The sequence below is a fragment of the Medicago truncatula genome, chromosome 1 (genome assembly GCF_003473485.1).
Source record: "Medicago truncatula cultivar Jemalong A17 chromosome 1, MtrunA17r5.0-ANR, whole genome shotgun sequence".
NCBI lineage: Eukaryota > Viridiplantae > Streptophyta > Magnoliopsida > Fabales > Fabaceae > Medicago > Medicago truncatula.
Genome location: NC_053042.1, coordinates 32,173,981 through 32,198,627, shown reverse-complemented (window position 1 = coordinate 32,198,627; position 24,647 = coordinate 32,173,981). Strand labels below are relative to the sequence as shown.

The following is a 24,647-nucleotide window of genomic DNA, read 5'->3' as shown; positions in this document are numbered from 1 at the left end:
TTATACATAATATTTGGAACCCCAGACTTTTTGTATCTTTGAAATTCACATGACAATCAAACATTTTTCTAATGAGCTTGTTCGTGACTTCGAAATGCTATAAATGAATCGGAGAGCTCTTCTTTGAAATGCTATATAACTAATTAGGTATGACCTGTCCCTTGATCATATACATATGTCTAAAATACCAATTGTAATATACAAAAGGAATGATTGTGTGTGTCCACTGGTCTAATCAACTTGATAGTCACAGGTACGACCTTAGTAACAGATTTACTAAAAAATATCCAAAATACATGACCCCAAAAAGATAAGCTACGTCATAACGAATATAAACAGGTAAGCCAATAACCCTATGTATGTACCTCTAACCAAGTCAATCAACAGAGGTGGTGACTTTGGCTACATAATTGTCATCCTGAAAAATAACTACCATATATTATCTTCAGCAACCTCTCCTATAGATTGATCTACATGTCCTACATCGTCAACATTGATATATTTAGTATCCTTTAAAATTGTAACAGTTGAAGCATATGGTCTGCCATTGCCAGAGGGCAAAGCCCATATATCCACAGGTAAAGTACGTAGCGAGTCATGATCTAAAAACAATTAACATAAGTAAAAGAATACGACACATATGGAGTATTACATGGCATAACATAAACATAACATTTCATTTCACAAATAAATGCAATGCACATTCCGCCTAACAAAGCATAGTCTACATTCCCAAGCTTAATTTGTCACATTCATATGTACAAAAGTAAAAATGTATTTGCCCCAACCCTAATACATGGCTCAAGCCATTCTAGGAGAAAGCTTTCTAACTTTTTTCTTTCTTTCTAGACGTCTATGTCATCAAACTTTTCTGAGTGTGTATATATATATCGTGTCCAAATCTGTGTACACAGAAGACCTCCTTCGATATGTCACCTCCAAATTTACTTAAGTTCCACATACTATCAGTTTGACCAAGTTAATTTAGCTTCACTAATGTTAAAAATATGTGCAGACCAAAACCTAAAAAATAGAGAAGACTGAAGAATAATTTAATAAATCCTAGAGTATATTCCTTGAATACTGTCCCTTGTGTGTATTATCATGATTAAATTAGACAGTTTGAAACTTTGTATTCCTTTTATACTATTATTACCTTAAGGTTAATCATGCATATGTCTATATGAAAAATCACAAACACACAAAAACATGATTTTAAACGCGCATGCAAGCACGCGGGAGGTTCACATGAATTTTTTATATAGATATGAGCTCAATTCCATTATGAAATTGTCATTATTAATTTTGTTTAGTATAATCTCCAAAGACACGTGAGAGGGCAGGAAGGAAGTAGACAAACATAGGTGTTAATTAATCAAAGCTAAACAAAGAAAGCCAGAAAGGCTATATTGGGATTAGAGCTCTCAAACTATCAACTTAAAGGCATGGGTTCAGTGACAGTATAACCCTGACAAAACAGCTACTACTACTAACTTAAACAATTTTGATAGTAATGTACTCCATATTGAATTATAAGCCAAATGACAATTGGCAAAAGAGTTTTTAATATTAAGAATGAACTAAAATTAAAATATATTCACGGGGTTGAATATAAGCTAAATTGTTACGTCATCAGGGTGTTTGGAGGATCATCATATTTGAGTATTGAATAATAATATGAATGAGAAAGACATCACACTTTTTAATTTAAAATCTTAAGACATAATTTACGGGTTCTCTCATTTATAACGTGTTTACCATTTACTTTTCCCCATCCAAGGTGTGACATACTACTCCCATTTGCTATACTAGCAAGAGTAGTGCTAGTAACACTCTCTTTTCAACACTCTCTTAAACACCCACTTTATTATTGGTTTAAATCAAGGTGGGTCTCACACATTGGAAATGGGTTCCACTTAAGGTGATGGGACATACACTAGTTTCATCCAATAAGAGAGTGAGTGTTAGAGAGAGTGTTGAAAAGAGAGTGTCCCTAGTATTACTCATACTAGCAATATCTCATTCAAATGTCAATCCATCCATTCTATATGAGTATGCTACCCTTGAAACATAACCTTTTCCATCCATATCTACTTGCACAGGCGTTGCCACATTCAACTGAACACGTCGCCTTAATACCATTGGGAAGGAAGACTCCGACACATGAAGCCAGTTGCACGATTGCCAAACCTCAACTTTGGTACCACTGTTGGGCATGAGGTGGTCCGGTGGATCATCATATTAGGTCTTGAACAATCATACAAGTGATAAAGACACCACACTTTAACTTACAGAGATAAGACAGTAGACTTCGATATTATATCAAATCAATGTTCAATTCAATTAAGAAATATATTTCTTAAATAGGATAAATACATTATTCGATGAAGAGGACTATGAGAAATCAATATAATAAGAGAATTTTTGGGGAATGAAATATTTGATGGGTGGAGAAAGATGAAATTGAGATGAGGACAAGATGTTTAAGGAATTGTGGAAGAGAGAATATGGGTAATGGTAATGGAAAGGGGCGTGTGAAATAAAAATGATATGTTTCCTATGTGTATAACAAGTGTGTCGAGTAAGTGAAGTTGGATGGATGAAGTGATATAGGGCACTACCAACTTACACTATGTTTTCTTATTTAATCAATCAATACACATTCCTCAACACCACTATAGTATAGACCACCATCTTAACTAGTTTCTGTTTATTATTACCCATAACTTGTTCAGCATAAACAATTTTTTCCAACCCAAATAAAATATAATAATTTGTCAGAATTTCCCATCCACAACGATTATTAATTGATCAATACAACCTCAATTTTTTTTATAAAGTTTGTGATTTTTTTCCTTTGATGGTGGAGGGGGTTTAGTTAAGGTGGAAAGTTTTTGATGAATGATTTGGTTAATGACACATTCCTCTTATGGATAGAAACCTTTTTCTATGATTTGTTGGACACTTTTGAGTAAAGAACCAATACAAAACAAAAGAAGTGGAAAGGAGATGAGGGGAACAAAAATACCAGTGTTGCACTTGTACACATAATTGGCACTATAATGACTAGTGACTGGCCTTGTGTGACAACTTATTTTCTTGGATAAACTCAAATTCTTCTCTTTCATGTTAACTGTCTCAAGACACATTCCTCCCCATTTATCAAAATTTTTAGATATTTTTCAAAAACTTTGGTTGGTGGGTTATTGGCTGTATTCCAATTGTTTCAAAGATTGGTATTCACACGTGTAATAACAAACATCCTTGCATTTTGTCAACACATCTAAAATTAAGAGTTCTATAAGACCTGCTCTTATATGGTTTTTGTATTTGTCCGTAAAAGATATTTGATTCACATAAAAAAAATAAAACAAATTAGATTGTAAAATAGAATCAGTAAAATTTCCCTCCTCCCCTCCAAAATTCACATCAACGTGCATATTTACGTTGTGTGTAGTATGCATCTACGCTAGACGCCCAACCACATTTGAATTGTTTGATTAAGAACATACGGTTCTTTTAATATAGATTTTGGGTTTTCTTAAATATGAAATGTCTAATTGAAAATCTGATAGAATGGATTAAATGTGGCTGATCCTATGAAGCACGGATACGGACATGACAAGGACACTGACATGCTGACACAACTAATCATTTGAAAAAATCATATAATTCAGTGTAATTACAAGTGTCGGTGTCCTATCGATGTCGGACACGACACGTATCTGGGATCAGGACATGTATAATCCGAGGAGTGTTCGTGCTTGATACTGATCTCTTGCACTCATGGGGTTGACATTCAACACAACTCAATCCTCCAAATACACCCTTAACTTAAGCAAAAAGAAAACAATCCCAAAATTTAAAGTCAGTCCTGCCCATGACCATGCTTCACCCGTATCTCTTTCTTTGTTGTTACTACCTTAAGTTTATTTCACTCCACCTAAATCAAAACAAAGAAGTGAGGCAAGTTTATTTTCACCACCATTTAACAATAACTAATTTTCGTCGAAAAATATATAAAATACACAAGGTGGATTCTCCCATTTCAATATAATTTTTCCTATTCGCAAAAGTTGTTTAAAGAGTAAAAAAAAAACTCTTAACATTTAAATATGTCATTGTTGATTATTATTTACCGGTAATATTTAACAACAACAAAAAAAAAAAACTTGATATTGTAATTAAGAGTGTTTAGACGACAAATAGAGTCATTGTTGCATGTATGATTTTATAAACAACAAGAACAAAACGATGATTACGTTACATGTTAGTTAATACTAATTATGTTACTAGCACTAATGTTGTTTGTTACTAGAAAGAAAAGAATGTTGTGACCATGTTGATTAGGCGGAACAGAACACAAGGACATTGTGTAGACCCCACAACAATAGTTGTCTTGTTCGCGCGTGCTTCCAACTCACTCACGTGCGATTGCTTAATGAAATTTTTTGTTGTTTATATAAACCCAATGGCCATTTTGATAGATAGTGTAGCGGTGAAGCAAGAAACAAACCAAGCAATAGCATTTCATTTCAACTAGTTATTAGTCATTGAGTGAAGTGTGTAGTTAGAGTTAGTTCATCTTTCATTTTCATAATATTCATTTTCCCTTTTTATATATATAACATATGCTTATATAATCTTTGAAACCATTGCATCATCACATAGTGTGAGTAGTAGTACAAACTAGTTGATATAGCTATAAGCTTTACTAAGTTGCAAGAAACAAATACAAATGGAGACAAATGGTGAGATAAGAGTGTCAAAGTTCAAGAGGGTTTGTGTCTTTTGTGGAAGTAGTCCTGGCAAGAAAAGTAGTTATCAAGATGCTGCCATTGAACTTGGAAATGAATTGGTATATATTAATATTAATGATTTTCCCTTACATTATGATTTTTTTTCTTCTTTTTTGAGAGAAAAAAAAAAATCTTATTTGTTTTTTGTGGATGGAGTGGAAATGGTTAAACTTTATGATATGACATGTTGAATATTCTAATTCCTTTCTAAATTTCAGTTGGGTCAGTTCCTTGTGTTTATAACATGTTTGTTACTTTGTAACTTGAAACTATGTCTCTCTATTTGATGCAAAATATAATTTTTTTTTGTTTTTTGGATCATTACTTAATCACATGTTCTTAAGTTTAAACTATCCTAAAGTTTTTTTCATATTTTTTTTATACCTATGGTCTTTGACCTTTCTCAGCTTTTTAAAGTATCCATTTTTCATTTCAAACTTTATATTATGACTTATCACAATCAATCATAATGGTTTGTGAAGGTGTCAAGAAATATTGATCTAGTTTATGGAGGAGGAAGCATTGGTCTAATGGGTTTGGTTTCACAAGCTGTTCATGATGGTGGAAGACATGTCATAGGGTATGACCCTTTATCTCTTTTCCTCAAAGTTTTCATTTTTATGAAATAGTAAACCATAATAGTCTATTGTGCTTGATTATGTTGGTCTCTTTGTCCATTCACACTATTTATTTGTCATGTTATTGTCTCTTGCAGAGTTATTCCCAAGACACTCATGCCTAGAGAGGTATGTGAGAAAAGCTTATAGTGTTTTTAATTATTGTCTCTTCTTTAATTTAATTATTTTCCTTTATTATTCACTTTTTTCATTGATACTATATTCTATTCATATATACCTATTTCCCTGTTCTGTATTTTAAGTTAAGCTTCTTGTTAATTACACAGTTTTTTTTTGTTAAAGTTATTTTCTTTTGGGTAGGAAGAAAAAAACAAAGTGAAAGTAAAACAAAGTGTGATAAAAGTAATAATAAACAAATGGATCTTTCACTCTTTTGTTTTACTTCAGTGGCTTCTACTATGCTAGAATTTTTCTTCACTTTTGTGTTTTGTTTTTCTCTTTATTATTATCTCTTCACTTTTTGATTTTTTTTTTTTGTTTTGTTCTTATTTTCTGTTCCATTTTTTGTCCATTGGATCCTTTTTGCAGCTAACTGGTGAAACGGTGGGAGAAGTAAAAGCTGTAGCAGATATGCATCAAAGGAAGGCAGAGATGGCTAAGCATTCAGATGCTTTTATTGCCTTACCAGGTTAGTCTGAGCCTGAGCTAAAGAATAGTACACCTTACTTTGGTTGCATTACAGAAAGTAGTAGAAATTTACTTCAAAAGTGCTTCTAGCTTTCTTTAGTTTTATCATGTAGCATTGACCATATCTCAGTCTTTAATGCTTTCTTCAATAAGCTAACAAACTTGTTTTTTTTTAATCCTTTTGACTTAAAAGGTTTACCATGCCTAATCATGAATATTGTTGCTGCCAAGGTAATTTTGATACACTGTTGGTGTCATATTAAAAAATTGTACACTCTCAACAAATCATAATTAGTCAACTAAATGTGACACTGCTGCTGCAATGTGACTTCATATATCCTAATGCTATGATGATTAGAGAGTCCTTCAAAACTGGCTGATCCTGACTTTGCCTGAGATCCTTAAACATATTTGGCTAAAATGTTGAACTGCTTTGACTCTGAAAAACTATGGTTCTCTTGTTGAAGTACCATTTTTTGCATCTACTTTCCTTGGAATCATGACGTTTTTGTACCAAACTTACTCATGGTTTTGATATAGAAAGGAAAGTAAAGCAAAAGAATAACTGTCACAAGATAATGTTTTCAAATAGCACCTGTACATGTCATGAAATAGTGCTTCTTTTCAAAGACTTTTGTTTCTGGCAGTACTTATCATTCTGAGATGCTGAAAATTAGTGACTGTTGCAGAAGGCAAGGCACACAAAGACAAAACTTGTCATTCACTCTTTCTTGGGATCCCTTGCAAGATAGAGGGAAGAGAGAGGGTGAGAAGGGATCTTAATTTGGTGCAGTATGTAATCAATCTCGGCCATTGATTTGAAATCGGACGATTTAGATTACTCATTCACTATATAAAAAATGATCTGACCATTGGTTTAGATTGAAGGGTCAAGATTAGTAACTGTGTGCCATAATTATTGTAGGGAATCTGTTTCGGATGCGAAGCCAGTTTATTAGATGACCTTAAATGTTTCTGCTCTCCTATGTTTTTTGCATTAAATTCTCGTAAAACTTATGCAAATTGCATGCAGGTGGTTATGGGACTCTAGAGGAGCTTCTTGAAGTCATAACCTGGGCTCAACTTGGGATTCACGACAAACCGGTAATTGACTTGTACTATTTTGTTAAGGAACCTAAATATTATTAAGTAATTCACGTTGTGCTATTACTAGTTTAACTAGATTTGACATTCCACAACTCGCAGGTGGGATTAGTAAATGTTGATGGATACTTTAATTCGTTACTTTCATTCATCGACAAAGCTGTGGAAGAGGGATTTATCAGTCCAAATGCGCGCCACATAATTGTATCAGCACCTACATCAAAAGAGTTGGTGAAGAAATTGGAGGTAAAATCAAAGTGTATATGCAATCACATTTTCTTCTGCAGAATTAAGAAACAAATTATTTATAGTTATTATGTTTGATTCATCTCAGGACTATGTTCCTTGTCATGAAGGCGTTGCTTCGAAGTTGAGCTGGCAGATGGAACAAGAGCTAGCCTATCCTGAAGAGTATAACATCTCAAGGTAGCTGAGAGTTTAGGTTACTTGATGTGCAAGGAAGACGAGACTAGATAGAATTTTGGAGGTGGAAAGAAGCTATTGTGGAATATCCCTATTCTGTTTTTCTTCCTGGAAGAAATTTCATTTGTAAAGTACTGGGATTGACCTGAAAAAAAATGTGAAATTACTTTGTACCCTTCTTTTGAAAACTGATTTCCCTTCTAAGTTGTAAGTACTAGGGGCTTCTGAACTTATTAGTCAATGACAACTAATTTTACCCCTTTAAGTAATCTATTTCTAAATATGTAGCACCGATATTTCAAATTAAAGCATGTCCAATACATGCGGTTACGTTCAATTATCATATCTTCCTAAATTATTATCAATGTTGTGACTCTGTCAATACTTCCTTTGCACACTAAATATTTTATGCCTTTATCCATATACTTTTCAGTGCTATTAGACTGAGCAAAGTAGCAACACACAAAACCAATCAATCATATCATACACATCGTATTCAACATAGCATTTTCAGCAGAACCTATATGACCTTAAACCATTTTTTGAATAGCATGTTCACCTAACATATTATTCCAAAATAAACCTGGGGGAGAGGGGGGCATACTTCAGTTTGTAGGTCCTTTTGTGTTCAATATTGACATGTGTTATAAAGGGACACATGGGATTCAAAGTAGAAGTTAATGGATCATGTGTCACATGCATTTGAGGACAATAGGATAACCAGTATCATGGTCCTGGTGTGGTATCATCTATCAAATGCTAGTGGTTGAAAGAACTCCTTGTGATCCTCGTGGAGAAAAGAGAAGGAGGAGAGCATGAGATGGTAGGGTTAGCACTACTGACAAATTTTGTCCTGAAATTAACGAACTTTTAAAATGATATCTGAAATTAAAATCATTGATCACATTAGTCCATTTAGAACTGTCATAGACAAAATTGATCTATAAAGCACATATACGGACACTAACACATCGACACCACTAAAAATTTGAGAAAATCACATAACTTATTGTAATTATGTCGTGTTTGACACCGGGATACGCCTAATCCGAGGAGTGTATGTATTTCATAGAAATGGATTAATCAAAAAGGAATGTGGTTTCACTTTTAGATGTCTTAGAAGTGTTTTTCAAGTGTCAAAAGCAATTCTAACTCCATAAAATTTTGTTTGGCATTTTTTTAGAAATCAATTTTGGAGACTAAAAGGAATTCTACTTAGGTACTTTTGTAGTTTATGATTCTAGAATTAATTTTAACGCATAAATTTATAATTCAAGTTACTTTTACATGAATGTATTTAATCACGAACTACTTTATCTCCAACTCACTTTAGTCATAATCAATTTTACAAAATTAATTCGCTCGAAATCAATTCTTATTAAAGCAAAACCACTTTAAAATCAATTTTACAAAATCAATTCACTTTAATTTTATGATAATTTTGTTAATTTAAGAGATTAAATTACTTGAGATCAACAATTTGAGAACTAGATCTGTGATTCACTCAATAAAGAATAGTGCCATAATTTTGCACTTTTAACATTTTACTCAAAAACTTAAATACACTTTTGGTTCTCTATTTTCAAAAACTAAGTTTTGATTTCTCTATTTTAAAAATCGTTTTTTTGTCACAGCAGGAAAACAAGATCTTGTTTGGTTCCTTTTTTAATTTTTTCTTCTTCTGAATTTTGGTCTTCTATCTCATTTTTTATCATATGGTCTATTCCCTTATGATGTAATGGCACTTATTAGGCCACACTAAATATCCATGTTAAAAAAAAATGTTAAATAAATGTTCTCACGTTATAAATGAATTTGCATCGTCATAAAAAAACCAAAAAATGAGATGAATTATGACCAAAATTTTGAAAAATATTAACTAGGGAAACAAAAAATGGATTTTTAAATAAGAGGACCATGAGTGCATTTTAAGCAAAATAAAAATAAAAAATTACTCTAAAATGTTTGAGAATAAAGATAGGGTAAGCATGAAGTTGCTTTCTCCAAATCAGTCAACTTATCTTGTAAATAAAAAAAATCTAGTTTTGGCAAATGACTATAGCACAGATTGTTCACTGTATTTGCTAGTTTTGGCTAACATTCACATCATGGACCACTAAACCTTGTAGCAACTTTAGGAAGATATTCATGTTACGTAACATGGTTTGTGAATTTGGACTCACATTTTTCTTTCTTTTAAGTTAAAAGGATCAGTATTATCCAACTTCCATTCCACATAGACAGTTCTTTAGCAATGTTACTGTCTGTTGGATAAGGAAGTTATCAACATCAAATGTTGATCATGAGTGTATGCTTCACCACACCACATACAAGCTTTTGTATGTGAAAGTGTCATATTCCAAGAATAATGTTATTCTATACACTTATGTCATTTTGTAACTATGTAAAATAATAATTTGCATTTTCCTCTAAAAAAAGTAATAAATTGTATTTTGGTTTAGTCAACAAAAAAAACTTGTTCTTTGGTGGTTAATGGGGTACTTTAAGTGGTTAATAAGATATATATGAAATAGGAGGTTAATAACATATATTTTTGTGAGTCGATATGAACTTGACTCAGTTGGTAGGGACCTTGTATATTATATGCATGGGAGGGGTTTAATCCCCGAACACTCCACTTATTCACTTTAAAAAATTAATTTTTAGTACTAGATAAAAAACATATTTTTGTGATTAAAGAAGTAGTCGAAGTGATTAATGACACAACCATGTATGTGTTACAAAAATACTCCTCTTTAAACATATTTTTTAAAATTTAACTCTTAAAAAAAATTAATCAAAAAATAAATTGTTGTTTTACAATGTGAACAATCATTTCTTCCATTTTGCTTTTCTCCTTCTCTGTAAAATTTTGTATTATGAAGAAAATTAAAACCTTCTATTCAAGTTGAGAGACTATCAATCCTTCCATTTTGCTTTTATTCTCCTTTCTTTTATCCAAAATTTCCCCCTCAGAACTCACAAACATAACCTTAACGATTGAAGTTTGACATGCTCTACTTCCAACTTAGAATATATTGTTGAAATGTGTCTCAAAATTGATGTGGAAGTTTGAAAAAATCATGGCACGTTTGCAGGGCAACGTGGCACGATTGAATGGTTCAGATTTTGGGTTGCCACTGGAAAAATCGTGGCACGATCCAAGAGGAACATGGCACGATGCAGGAGCAATGTGGCACCATGCAGGAGATAAGATCAAGTATTGTACTGCTACCAACTCCATCGTGGCACGATGGGCTCAAAACGTGGCACGATGCTGCGTATTCCTGAACACTATTATAAGGCTTCATTCTTCATTTTTTGGGAAGAGCTTCAAGAGAGAGAAACTAGGGAAATCAAAGGAGGTAACTTTAGGGTTGAGGGTCTTTGATTAGGTTCTCTTGAGGGGTTCTCTTAGGTTGGGAAACATTGTAAACACCTTGGGTGAGTGAAAATCATTGAGTGTCTTGTTCATTGGCGAGATTGGGAAAATAGGTAGAAATTAGGGTTGTTCATTGTGAGCTTGTTGAAGCTAATTTCTTGTAACCCATTTGTATCTCTTTGTAAGAACTCTTTGATAGTGGATTGGAGAGATCAATCTCTCCCCCAGATTAGGTCAAGTTGGACCGAACTGGGTCAACAATCTTTGGTGTGTTTGTTTCTCTTCTCTCTTTATCTTTTGGTTGTGGTTTTGAGCTTTTTACTTTGATTACTAGATTAGATCTAGATGTTGTTATTATTGTTGTTGCTTGTGTTCACTTTGATATTGGCTACTATTTTCCTTTACTCCACACATCATAGTTTGTATTGGTGTGATTTTGAGTCCGAATTCCCAACATATATATCCCGCCTTCAAAATCAACTCATTTGTAAAATGAGAAATATAGTCTATTTATAAATACTTTTTCAATTCATATTACATCTAATACAAAACTCTTAATAGCCATTGTCAAATGGTTTATTCATGCAAAAATTTCTCCTAATTCCATCATTGACCCTAGCCTAATATTGATATAAGTTCTGCATAGTTACAAAGTATTACTATAACTAATTTAACTAATAAGCAGAACAAATAATCTGCTACCAATGATGCTAATTAATACTAATCATTAATAAACATTTTCCATACAAACAACTTTTCATTCCTTAATTTCCTTTAATCACCATCATCATTAAAATCTGGTTCAATAGGCTTCCTTAATGTACCAAGCATATCAAGTTCAGAACCATATCTCATGCTTCTTCCTCTCCTTAGACTACCTACTAGTTTTCCAGAATACATTGAATAACTTGATCCTTTTGGCACCTGCAGAGGTGCAGAGAAATATTGAGAATCATCATTTCCATAATATTTCACATTTGACATCATCATAAGATTCTCCTTTTCCTTAACCTCATTTGTCTCTTTCATTCTCTTATACCGAAACCAAGCTGCTTGTATAAAACATGCAGCCCATGTCCTCCACTGATGTGAATAGAATCTAAAGGTTTGTCTCAGTTGTTTGCTATGTAACCGGCGGAATTGTGCTGCTACAAACTTTAAATCCTCGGCAATGAGTGCAAATGCTTCCACTTCGGTGATGGCTCTCACTGTGCGAGTTGATGAAGGAAGCACAGCGGTCGGACGAGGGTCTAAGGCCCATGGTAAAAGCTCTTCACCGCAGAAGTCGCCTGAGCCTATTCTGCAGGTGTTGAAAAAACCAGTTCTTCCACCGTTGGTCGTGCAAGAATCTAAACGTCCTCGAACGATGAAGAGCATTTCGTCGACAGGATCGCCTTCGCGAACTATGCAAGTTCCTGGAGTGCATAGAGTTGGTTTTAGCCTTTCACATATTGCATCTAACATCCTGTCATCCATCTGATCGAATAGTGGTACCTGTGCAAATAGTTTCCAGTTAGTACTTCATTCTTATTTTGTATACTTGTTTCCCAAGCAACATGTCAAAAACATAAAAAAATGTCGCATGCATGGTTTCTAAATAAAAGGTATGTGATTGTCAAGAGTGGAGACATCAAGATTCTTTATTTATCAATGATCACATTTATGCAACCAAAATTGTGATCGCATTGATCAAATTTGACCATGAATTTTTGGAATATCAGAGATTGAGACCACAATTGTTACTGTGAGCGTGATTTTAAAAGTTAAAATCTTATTTGCTCGTAGAGTAGTGCGGAAACAGATTCCCAACATAACCGTCTAATCTAAATCAATTGTCGAGATCGTTTAAAATTGACATAGTGAATGTGTAATCTAAGTCGTTTGATTTCACAATCGCAAACTGCGAAATAAAAAGCACATACAGATGCAAAGATGAAAACAAAGATTTACTTACCTGTCTAACTAGATTAAGGCAAAGGTGGCGTTTAATGTCTCGTCTTAGATCAACAGGAAGGTCTCTAAGAATTGCTTCCTCGTCAACTCCACGAGTAGCTACCCATCTAAATTGGTCATGGCGTCGAACATTTTCCTTCAGGTAATGAGGGAGCTGTCTGTGATGCATCCATCTTTCTGTATCCGTCCTTCTGATTCGCCACTCTTCCAGCCGTATAGTGGTGGATTGAAGGTACGTCTGTTAATGAGAAAAAAAATAAAGTAACATCATGTTTGGACCGAGTTATTTGAGTTTAACACCCGGCATAAACACTTGTAAGACTGTTTAGGAGAGCTTATGAAAGCAGTTTGTAGCATGTCCATAAGCTGTTTTATTTTCATATAACCTCTCTAGTATAGCTTAAGCTGTTTTATCTTTTGTAGTAGAAATTGCTTATGCAAGCACTTATATGATAAACATTTAAGTGAACCGTTTATCTAAGCAGGACATACATATATCACTGAAAGGATCATGACACTAATTAATAGACTGAAATCATTATACATACTTGCATATTTCCTATGAGCAGTGCAAAAAGGACCAATCCAAGAATTGCAACAATCACAGCGAAATTTATCTCTGCAACATGTGTACTTGTTAAGAGATTCTCTCCTGAAGAACTGCAAATTTATCGTAGAATTGGTTAGAATAAATATGGACAAAGTTTTTGCTTCAAGAAATTATCAAACTTTTTTCATCCAAAATTTGAGTTACCTTAGATTCCTTAATCCCCACCAAAGACAATAATAGTACTTGGTTAAGAAGTTTGAGCTAGTTATTTCCAAAGTCACAGCATCATCAAAAATTCCAAACTGAAAGAAATGACTGTTCTGATCACATAGACCTGATAGATTGCTTGATTTAAGCCAAGCATTCCTATTTGGATCACTTAAGCTTTGACAATCAAGATAATGATACTGACAATGTGGATATTGAAGGGTACATGCTTTCTTCCAACATTCATCTTGTCTTTCAATTGATAACAGGTACCAAGTAGATCCTAAAACCTTTTTGAAATAAAGAAAAGGTTAAGAAATGAATCAGAAGCAAGGAAGTGCGTATAGCATAAGTGTGTATGTATCATCTAAGTGCTTATGTATACACTATTAAACTCAAATTGTTTTCATCTAATTCTAAGCTGTTTTCATAAGTTATCCTATAGAACTTATGGAAATAAGCTAAAAACAATTTATGGACATGTTATAAGTTTTGGTAAATTCTCCCAAATAATCGCAAAAATACTGATGTTAGTAAATAAGCTCAAATAAGTACATCAAACAGTATCACAAATGCTCGTACCAGTACGTAAGCTCAAATAAGTCAATCCAAACAGACACAATGTCCATTTTGATCACAAGTATTATGAAAAACATTTTTCGGAAGAGTGACTTACATGACTAGCAAGCATATAGAGTGTCAAATAATAAGCTGCACCAGCCCAAGCTTTTTCCATCATTACTCCACTTGCCTTGGTTATCTTAGATGATAGAGGATAAATAAGATACAGCCTCAATAGGTACTGGAAAATGGACACCAGGCGAACTACATGCCTTGATGCAATCATTTCTGACCCCTTTATATTTGGAATTACAGCCCAAATGAGTACCTAACGTTATATATGAATTATCAAATTGTTAGCCATGTTTGGAAACCATAAAATTCATATTTTAATTATGCGAAGAACGGCTAATACATTCTTTCAGGATTTACAACTGTCCCTACAAACAAACACATAACATTTAAACATGTTTTGTACTCACTCGCACTTTATGGACGTTTTCAAACATATTAACTATTTCTTCAATGAATAAACACGATTTCCGAATTTAAGGTGTAACTTAGGCATTATTGCGACATTCTTTGGCTGGTTTACTATAAGTAAAGATAGAAGTGTAGAAAACCACTTGTGACGATGCCCTTTGAGGGTGAAATGATTCATATTGATAATTAAAAATGAATATCAGGAATATACCTGAGGAAGTGGTAGTGCTGCAACAAGATCAGACCAAAGTTCTTTTTTCATGTAGTTTGATGCAATCTTTGAGGAATCAATAATGAGTTCTCCTCGACCAGAAACACGAGATGAAGGAGCAATATAAGCAGTTTGAAACCTAATATAGATATGAATAATGTAAAATGCATCAACAAATGTTCTAATTATAGTAAGTGAAACTTCAAGACCAATTGACATATCAATACACTTTTCTTTCTTAGCAACTGGTAAGTAAAAGAAAAGTGGATCCACAAACAATGAAATCAAACAAGCTGCTAAGAATATTTTGTTCCATAAATTTATTCTTGGTCCTCTAGGATCGAATACTAAAATCTCTCCTGCATCATAATCTTCAGAAAAAACTCTTGAAAGTCCTCTTCCATTTGATGATGGCTTGTTTATTGCATCTTTTCCATGCTTGTATTCACTACTCATCTCATATGCCCTCATTTCCATGTGACTTTCTTCACCTTCTTGTAATTTCTCTTTTTCAAGATCATCATGAAACCTGATCGAGTTCACAATAACACTCAACTTTAGCACCAAACAAATTTTTTTTGGAAAAAGAGATATTGAAACATAGTTTCTTTAATAGGCAAATGTATGTGGTTTATTCGTTCGGAGAGAGTAAAACATTAGAAGCAATGATCAAACCCTAGACCGTCTATATAGAACTCATTCGATGTATCAACTCATACCACTGGGCTACTTCATCGGAATTAGAAATAAGGAAACGAAGTTGAAAATAAATGATATAGTACAATAGAAATATAATTTCTTAAGCTGATAAGTCATATTAATTACAATGTTAAAGGGAAGATTATGCAAACCTTACGGCTCTTGATATAACAGAAGCCATTTTTGTTGTATAGCTCAAGTTTTACCCTGCAAGGAAAGTAGGAGATATAAGAAAACTTATATACAAGTGCAAAAAAACACTATTTGAAAAGGGTTTAATTTAAGAGCTCAACCACAAAATCTCAAAGCTAATTTTCTGTACCATATTTTTTTTTGCCGGAATTCATGTGACTGAAAAGTGTGACAACTACTAAACTATAGGTACCATAGTCTTTTTGCTAAAACCTGTGAATTTGACACTATATTCAAAGTCACAGTTCCTTGGACTTCATGGTTAATTTGATATATGGACATTATTTTTTGTGGAGTTAAAAAGATGAAACTAATGAAAAAAATAATATGGTCAATTTGATTTATCGGTGGGAAACGTATCTGATGTAGGCAAACTGGCTCCACGATTCGAAGATGAAGTGGTGCGTAAGAAAGACTCAATGAGAATAGTGCAGATTTGACATCCGGTGTCACCTTTTCGAAAAGGAAATTCTCTCACAAGCATAACTCATCTTTTTGCCATGATGTAGGCATTTCTATTATTTCAACAACTTTATTATTTTTCTGGTTTGTTTCGGTTTGTTATTTTCGGTCCATTAGGGTTTGTTCTTTCCCTAGTATTTAAACTAAACTTTCGTAGCCTAAAAGGCAGTTTTGCATTCAATAAAAATATCGAGAACTTTTTTCAATTCTAGTGGATTCCGAAAACCTCTTTTGACGGGTTTGTCGCTTTCAACTTGTTTATTTATCTTTTAGATGTAGTGCTTACTAATCCTTGCTTCCGTTCTGCATTAGCATCAATGAAAAAGGAAGATCACATTCTGGTTTAGTAGAAATATTTATGTATAAGGGAGATATAAGAAAATAAATTTAACAAGAAAAAGTTTAAGTGATGTTCAATATTTGATTTGTTTTGTTTGAAATATAGATAGTCTTGGTCATTTAGCTAGTTATAAGATAAAGGGTTAATTAAGTTTTTAATCCTATAAATATTTACAGTTTTGTTTTTAGTTCCTACAAAATAAAATCATACTTTTTAGTCCTCGTGACATTTTCTTAAGCATTTTAGGGACCAAAACTGTTGATGGAAATTTTTGACAGGGACTAAAAGTGCTGATGGAAAAATTTATAGGGACTAAAAATGCTGATGGAAAATGTTATAGGGACTAAAAAATATGATTTTATTTTGTAGAATTAAAAACAAAACTGCGAATATTTATAAGGACTAAAAACTTAATTAACTCTAAGATAAATAGATAAATGATACTCTTCTGTAACAATCAATCATTCATTAATATCTTTCCCTATTATTAATTATTCATCTGTGGCCATTAAGAACATAATCTGCAGTTCGCCACTATTTTTAAGTTGAAACTCTTGTTGTTTCAATCAATGGACAAAAATTAACGTTGTTTATAGAATATGCTTTCATTCATTGTGACTATTGATACTGGTGTTCACGTGTATAATCTGATAGCTTATAACTCAACGCAGTGTTTGGTCTTTTTCTTAAAACCAAACCGACCAAATCCAAACAGCGTTTTGTTTCGGATAACAGAGTTCAATTCTTTTTGACAAGAAACAGGTTTACCATTTTAAATCCAATATTTCACAAATCCGAACTGTATAAACAATAAGCTCTTTTTTCATATATTTTCTTCGTCGGAGATGATTTTATTCAAGACACGACACTAAATGTGGTAAGAGTCTAACACATTTCGGAATACCTAACTCTTGTTGCTTTGTTTCCAAGTAATATATGTTTAATACAATTCTAATTCTTCTATTTCTAGTTCAATTTTTTTTTGTAAGTTATAAATACCATTTAAAACTAAAACACGATTGCACCGAAAAGAAACTCAGTTGTGACAAAATAAAATAAAAAGTAGTTGTCAAGAAAATTGCAATATGTAGAGTCGGATTTGAACGGATAATAATTCATCTTAAGGAGTGAAATTTTGACTACTTGATCAAAAAAACTCAATAATAATGCATGCAAATTAAGTTAAAAAATTGGTAATAATTGATTAATGAGTCTGGTTATTTGGCATTAAGCTTGTCATTTTATCCAAGTTAAACATTAGATTACCTTTACTTTCAATTTAATCCCGACGGAGAGATTAATTGATATATAAATCAATTTTACACTAACATTCAATAGAAGTCTTCTATTTATTTCATATAAAAACATGAATTTTGAGGACCATTTTCATTAGATAGATCATAGACATATTACTAATATAAAACCGACTTATACCTACAATGTGTAGACTAGGCTTTAAATCCCTATTCCAAATATCATTAATTATTTATGCAGCTGAGGAGTTATAAAGCCAAGCAGAATAACCGTGACTAGGCTGAGACAAAATTAAGGGTGAATTTAGAGGTTAATGGTATAGGGGAAGATTACAAAGGCTGTATTACAGCATTGAAAGCATAGCTGGACTTGCATCATCATAGTACAATACAACTACCCTAACCAAACATTTGTATGACTCAGAAACTATCACAAATAAATGCATAAATGCGTACGAGACCAGCCACACACAAGACAAGTGTACAAAACTCAAGTTTGAGTTCGATCTTACAAAAAAAATTGTTTGGTGATTTATACAGTACTATCACATTTCTTTTCAATTATTGTCTTCGGTCTCTTTTATAAGAAACAATTTATTTTTTTAAGTTTATTGAATTGTTTCTTGTATAAAGAACCTGGAATATCTACTAAAGTTTTGTTTGAATAGAACCAGGGAAAAAAATATTATTTAGATATTTTAAAATCTTAATGGCAATAGATTGATGTAGAATTGTACCCAAAAAATAGGACGAAGCGGAATGCCTAATGGAATAAGTATCTATTATTTTGGATTTTCTTTTTCTTCATATAACCTAATGACTAAAAATACACTCTTAAGATGAATAAGTACCTAAAGTTTCACTCTTAAGATGAATAAGTAGAAAATATAGGAGTCGAATTCAGACATCCCTACCAACTATATGCTCACACGGACATTTTGGTACTTTACCATGGAATAACTTTTAAAAAAATTATTATGAATGAAAAATCGAATAGATGTATGCAGAGCATGGCTTAATATTCAATCTTATATTTTTAAAAATGTTAAGCAAATGTGTACAGATTCAACATTGAACATCAGCCATTGTTTTTTTAATATCTTTTTAATATCGTTATTTATTTTTTTGATGGTGAAACCCCGAACCTTACATATATTATGCATTGTCAAACATGGTGAAGAATTATCAAACATTTCATTTACAAAACATTTAATATCAAACATGATGCAAGCAGCAGGGCAAAGAACATTCCTTGCTGCATGAAGAAGTTGGATGCGATGGAAGCACACGATGAAGAATTGAAGAAGAACTAGATGAAAAACAATTTGGAAGGTAACAAAAAAACCAAAGGTAAAACAGTATTTAAGATGATTCCATTTCTCTCAAATTGGATGGGTCATGGAACAAAAAATGATGGTAAGAAACCAAAAAAAAAAAATGATGGTAAGCAATGGAATGTGATGGAATGCATTCCATAATTTATTTAAAATAAAATAAAATAAACAATGGAATACAACAACAAATCAAAACTAGCCAATTTCATTTCATTCTCTTACATTCTATCCCATACCACCACCAATCAAAAAACTAGCCTAAAATGACATTAAAAATATAATTATTTGCTTGGTTATGTTAATATTATTTTTCCCTTCAAACATTGTTAAATTGGTGTTGCATAACCTAAAAGCATAGTTTCAGAAATACATTGTTTGGGGCGGGGGAAAATTATCATGGAAACATATGAAAACTGCAAACACACAAGTACTCAACTTGTAAACAGAACTAAAAACATCACCAAAATCCATGCATAATATTTTCCAACATAATGAGTAATCCATAACATAATACTGGTTGATGATTTTCCAGGCACATTCGCAATGGTAAAATCATTCCACAATATCGTTGCAAAATTGAATCACGGTAACTACTGAACATCGAACGGTCTACTCTAATAAAGCAGTAAAATACAGACTACAACAACAAATCAGTTTAAAATAAAATCTATTTAATCTAGAGCACACGATCAAATTTCAAGAGAGTATTATCTCTTCTACAGAATGAAGCTTGTTAGGTACTGCTACTGTGTGTAGATACCAAGTATGAAGTGCATTCTTTCACAAACAGTTGGAAAACATAGATGAATTGCAGCCACATACTCCCAACTACCTGCTAACAACAACAAGTTAGAACATTCGGTCCAATTCATGAGGAAAATAAACACCATGATTCTAAGATGTCCTGCATTAGAACATTGCATATTATATAGGTAAAGGATGGTACCAAGTCCTCTCTTGATCAGGTATAGATGAAAGGCAAAATCCTCAAAATTGACGCTTTGGTCTACTATCTGCCGGTGAGACTCGGATAGCTCTGCCATTCAAGTCCTACAAAAAAAAAAACCAGATGATACAAGATTTCGGTGGTTAAATACATAATTGAAGATACATAATATAGCTTTACATAACACCAATTCACACATGAAGAGTCAAAGACACAAAATTACAACTCAATGACTTTGAAACCTCCAAGGGACTTAACCCCTTCATAATTAAAAAATTAGGGTCCCAGAATTCTAACTCATAATCTAAAAGTAACATAAAACTAATTTGAATTATGAAATTAAAAAGTGCATCATGTTGCATAGAGGAGGGATTTGCATGCATACCGCGCCATCTAAGGTTCGAATAGCACTGTCGACCTCATCAGCGCTACTGAAAGTCACAAAGCCAAATCCTCTAGATCTTCCACTTTCCCTGTCATAGATTACCTTTGCTTCCAAAACCTGTCCTTGTTCACCAAACAATGACTCAAGTGCCAAGTTGTCAACACCCCAAGCAAGGTTACCAACATGAACACGGTTGTCACCATCTGAAGAACCACCTCTTGGAGGACCTCTTGGACGATCACCACCAAAACGAGGATTCTCACCAAAACGGGAGTTCTCACTACGAGGAGGAGGTGGTGGTCCAGCATTCACTCTCAATTCTCTTCCATCCACCACCTGTAAATTTCAAAAAATGTTTCCTTAGATGTTATAAACAAAACGGCCAAAACCATTCATAACACAGCAAAGAATAACAAACAATAGCAAAACATATTCACTTTTCACATCATGCAAACTCAGATATAGGAGTTACAATGGGTAGATGTGGATAAGGTACTACCATAGTTATCACCTTATCCACATTTTGATAAAATACCTATACAAGGGGTATGCCTAATTACTTGTAACTATTTAAATTCATCAATACATAATTAAACCATTGATTAAATTAAATTAAAACATGTTTGTGTGAGCAAATTGTGTACTATTATGGTACTGCAGTCACATTCATACCCAATAACATTTGAACTTAATTTAATTACTCATACACACACAACAATTACCATACTCAATTTCAAACAACTAACAAAAACTGAAATTCTAAAAACAAAACATCTAAATAATCATCAAACAAATGATGAAAAATAAACTCACATAGCCATTCAACTGCTGAGCAGCCGCTTCAACTTCAGCTGCAGAAGACATAGTAACAAAACCAAATCCTCTGCTTCTTCCAGTACTCTTATCATAAATCACCTAGAAAAAACACAAATTTCAAAATTTAACACCAATCCAATTAAATTCACCACAAGCCCATTATTTTTCATCCAAAAGGGTGCTCAATTAAACAATAAAAAACCAAACTTTGTAATAAATTAACCTTTACCCAATAATTTTCATCCAAAAGGGTATCCAGTTAAACCATAAAAAACCAAACTTTATAAGAAATTATCACAAACCCAATCATTTTCATCCAAAAGGGTATCTAATTAAGCAAGTTACCTCGACCATTTCAACATCCCCAGCGTTTTCAAAAATCTCAGCAAGTTGAGCACTGTCAACACTGAAAGGAAGGTTACCAACAAACAACCTCTGGTTAGGAGAATAACTAGGGGTATCATCACCATCATCAAAGGTATCTTCTTCCTGGTCAAATTCAGAAGAAACAGCGACACGAGAAATGAAACGATGGGAAATAGACAAAGATGGACGAAGAGAAACAGAGGAAAAGGAAAAGGGTTTGAAATTAGGGTTGAGGGAAAGAGAAGGGAGTGAAGAGAAACATTGAGGGGAGTTTTTGGTGAAGAGAGATGGAAGTACTAAGGATGTTGCAGAGGTAGACATGGTTTAAGGAAATGGATAAGGTTTTGAGAGAATGAGGAAATTAGGGTTTATTGAAGAAGAGAGTGAGTGAGGGTTTGGAAAAGGGTTGAGGAGTGTGATATTTATGGAAGTGAGAGGAACGGTTGCAAAATGAAAGGGTGCATGATGATAAGGTAGGATATGATTTTTTGGTGGCATTTTACTAATTCATCCTTAGTAATCATAAGATATTTATCTCTCTTCCATTTTTTTTTTCCGGTAAATAAATGCAGTTTTGTTTTTAGTCCATATAAAAATAAATAACACTTTTTTAGTTTCTGTTAAATTAAAATTTGTTTAATTATGCTTAAACTTTTAAATTTTTGAAAGATTTTTTACATAGATGTTCATAACATCGTAAGACACTCTTTTGTAATATTTTTTTTGTTTTTTAACATATAATGAATTAAATATGAATTTTTCTAAAAGTCAAATTTTCAATATTATATTAATGAAAATTTGGACCTAATAATAAAATTTTAAGTTACTTTTTTGCAGAGGAACTTTGTATACTATTCTAAGTAAGTATGTGAAAAATATGTTACAAATTTAAAATTTTAAGCACAATTAAGTAAATTTAAATTTTACACGGACCAAAAGTATGTGTTGGTCCCTGTTAAATTGAAATTTGTTTAATTATACTAGAATTTTTTAACATGTAATGAATTAAATATAATTTTTTTAATATACCAAAAATTCAAGATAAAACTAACGAAAATTTGGACCTAAAAATAATTTTTTGAGCTAATTTATTGTGGCAGAACCTTTTATAATGTTTTAAACAAGTATGTATAAAATCATTAAAAATTTTAAAATTTTAAGCATAATTAAACAAATTTTAATTTAACAAGGACTAAAAACACTAACGGAAAATTCTATAGGGACTAAAAAGTGTGATTTATTTTTATAAGGACTAAAAACAAAACTGCAGATATTTATAGGGACCAAAAACTTAATTAACCCTTTTTTTTATCCAATTTTGAGTGGAATCACCTAATAACGTGGAGTTCGGTCATGAAAAGCTTAAATATGTAAAAGGTTCATATAATTTAGCGTATTTTTTGTTTTCGTCCCAATAAGTTTTTTTTTTTCTAAAACAACCCTTGTATTTTCGATTCCTTTTGAAAATCGTCCCAGCCGTCAGATTCCGTCAACAAAAACGCTTTGGTGGATAACGGAGGCACGCATGACATGTTATGAGTTGGCAAAATTTGCTGAGATGGCATGAGAGATGATAAGTAGTGTTAGTAGAGGGACTAAAATCAAAAACGTAAATTTACATAGGGATGAAATTAAAAAAAGGTAAACATCAAATTTTGAATTTTAAAAACCAAACTTTTCATCTTCTTCCTGTCACTATTCTTTATTTTTTCTTCTTCTCAACCTTTCCCCAATTCCCCATAACAATTATACCATTTTTCTTTCGAACCAAATAAATTCATTAATCAAAAGTTGTTGCCTTGCATAATGATTTTTGACCATTGACATTTTAATGGTTCAATAGAGATAAAATACTTAAGAGTGGTGTTATTTGAACAACCATATGAGACAACTTTTGTAACAACTTCTTTTCTCTCTCTTTTCATTGGTCAAAAACAATGGAGAGAGAAAAAGGAAGAGAGAGAATAAGAGGATAATGTGAGTATGAGAGAGAAAATTGTCAAAAAGTTGTGAGAAAGTGGTTGTACAAATATCATTTCTCAATACTTAAACATAGATCCTAATTTAAAGACATAAACAACGAGAAGGCCATAGCCATAACATAAACAGAATTAAAAAGGTAATAGCCCTAGCATAACATAATAATTAAAAAGAAACATCATTTGACCTAAAAAAACCATCAGAATATCATAATTAATTCCCCCCTTTGGAACATCAAACTCGTATGGAATCAAGCACCATCAACAGAGATTGGAAGTGCGTTGTAGCCAAAAACAAAAGGAGGTGGATCAAGACCAATTTTGGCACATAACTCTTCTACAATCCATTTTCGCAAATTTCAACTATGAAGCATGAGATAGTAGTTCATGGTTTGAATTGTTTGCAAAGGTAAAATCAGTTTTAAGCACAATCATTATGTTTCATTTCTGTAATTTATATAATTTAACATGTACTAATTAAATGATTTGGATTTTGTTATGGTATGTTGTTATTGTTTTAGAATCAGGCTCAACCATTACCTCAACTATATACATTTTGTTGAGATTGATCACGTTGCTACTGCATATTTATGGATAAGTTTAAGCTCATGATAAGAGTGGGTTATTTGTCTCTTAATGGGAATGTGTTGCCCTTCACATCAATGGTGGGAGACTTGTGTTTTGAATCATGATCGAATTACCATAAAGAACACCATTCTGAAGCGTTTTCAACCCACTATATAAGCTTTGTTCTTAATTTAAATCAATAATGGAGCTCATATGCAAAAAGTTTTTCAAGGTATTGGATGGAACATCTCAAGGTATAAGAAGAAACAAAGAATAGTGAGAGGAAGAAGATGGAAAATTTGGTTTTTAAAATTCAAAATTTGATGTATACATTTTTTAATTTTATCCATGTACTAACACTACTTATCAT

General features: G+C 32.6%; 3 protein-coding genes across 7 annotated transcripts; 1 reads left to right on the top strand and 2 right to left on the bottom strand.

Moving 5' to 3' along the window:
- Positions 1-4,479: 4,479 nt before the first annotated feature.
- On the top strand, positions 4,480-7,928 carry LOC11421325 (cytokinin riboside 5'-monophosphate phosphoribohydrolase LOG3). Of its 3 annotated transcripts, none has more exons than XM_003590436.4 (7): positions 4,480-4,858; positions 5,282-5,379; positions 5,515-5,545; positions 5,966-6,065; positions 7,098-7,168; positions 7,271-7,414; positions 7,503-7,928. In XM_003590436.4, exons 1-7 carry the CDS (start codon positions 4,739-4,741, stop codon positions 7,596-7,598), a joined length of 660 nt encoding a protein of 219 aa, XP_003590484.1. In that variant the 5' UTR covers positions 4,480-4,738; the 3' UTR covers positions 7,599-7,928. The 3 variants fall into 3 exon arrangements, with proteins under 3 accessions (XP_003590484.1, XP_003590485.1, XP_039683503.1); XM_003590437.4 differs by lacking the exon at positions 4,480-4,858 and adding an exon at positions 4,923-5,021; XM_039827569.1 differs by lacking the exon at positions 4,480-4,858 and adding an exon at positions 5,026-5,045.
- Positions 7,929-11,466: 3,538 nt separating this feature from the next.
- On the bottom strand, positions 11,467-16,024 carry LOC11433273 (protein CNGC15a). 2 transcript variants are annotated; one of them, XM_039827563.1, is made up of 8 exons: positions 15,960-16,024; positions 15,790-15,844; positions 14,939-15,467; positions 14,360-14,572; positions 13,681-13,973; positions 13,475-13,586; positions 12,928-13,164; positions 11,467-12,467 (listed from the first exon to the last, which is right to left on the bottom strand). In XM_039827563.1, the coding sequence occupies exons 2-8, from the start codon at positions 15,816-15,818 to the stop codon at positions 11,748-11,750; spliced, it is 2,133 nt and encodes a 710-aa protein (XP_039683497.1). In that variant the 5' UTR covers positions 15,819-15,844; positions 15,960-16,024; the 3' UTR covers positions 11,467-11,747. The 2 variants fall into 2 exon arrangements, with proteins under 2 accessions (XP_039683497.1, NP_001411842.1); NM_001424913.1 differs by lacking the exon at positions 15,960-16,024 and having other exon boundaries at positions 11,716-12,467; positions 15,790-15,831.
- A 3,633-nt stretch (positions 16,025-19,657) lies between these two features.
- LOC11433272 (29 kDa ribonucleoprotein A, chloroplastic) lies at positions 19,658-22,179 on the bottom strand. 2 transcript variants are annotated; one of them, XM_024778449.2, is made up of 5 exons: positions 21,711-22,179; positions 21,363-21,464; positions 20,550-20,885; positions 20,165-20,268; positions 19,658-20,053 (listed from the first exon to the last, which is right to left on the bottom strand). In XM_024778449.2, the coding sequence occupies exons 1-4, from the start codon at positions 22,050-22,052 to the stop codon at positions 20,206-20,208; spliced, it is 843 nt and encodes a 280-aa protein (XP_024634217.1). In that variant the 5' UTR covers positions 22,053-22,179; the 3' UTR covers positions 19,658-20,053; positions 20,165-20,205. The 2 variants fall into 2 exon arrangements, with proteins under 2 accessions (XP_024634217.1, XP_003590481.1); XM_003590433.4 differs by having other exon boundaries at positions 19,658-20,050; positions 21,711-22,178.
- Between the last annotated feature and the right edge of the window lie 2,468 nt (positions 22,180-24,647).

Coding starts and splice junctions, on each gene's coding strand:
- LOC11421325 (XM_003590436.4), top strand. CDS start 4,739: ATGGAGACAAATGGTGAGATAAGAGTGTCAAAGTTCAAGAGGGTTTGT. Junction 5,380..5,514: donor GGTGGAAGACATGTCATAGG/GTATGACCCTTT, acceptor TGTCTCTTGCAG/AGTTATTCCCAAGACACTCA. Junction 7,169..7,270: donor TTGGGATTCACGACAAACCG/GTAATTGACTTG, acceptor CACAACTCGCAG/GTGGGATTAGTAAATGTTGA.
- LOC11433273 (XM_039827563.1), bottom strand. CDS start 15,818: ATGGCTTCTGTTATATCAAGAGCCGTAAG. Junction 14,573..14,938: donor CAGCACTACCACTTCCTCAG/GTATATTCCTGA, acceptor ATATAACGTTAG/GTACTCATTTGGGCTGTAAT. Junction 13,165..13,474: donor TGCTCATAGGAAATATGCAA/GTATGTATAATG, acceptor TCTCATTAACAG/ACGTACCTTCAATCCACCAC.
- LOC11433272 (XM_024778449.2), bottom strand. CDS start 22,052: ATGTCTACCTCTGCAACATCCTTAGTACTTCCATCTCTCTTCACCAAA. Junction 21,465..21,710: donor GGGATGTTGAAATGGTCGAG/GTAACTTGCTTA, acceptor TGTTTTTTCTAG/GTGATTTATGATAAGAGTAC. Junction 20,269..20,549: donor TTCGAACCTTAGATGGCGCG/GTATGCATGCAA, acceptor TTTTTTTTGTAG/GACTTGAATGGCAGAGCTAT.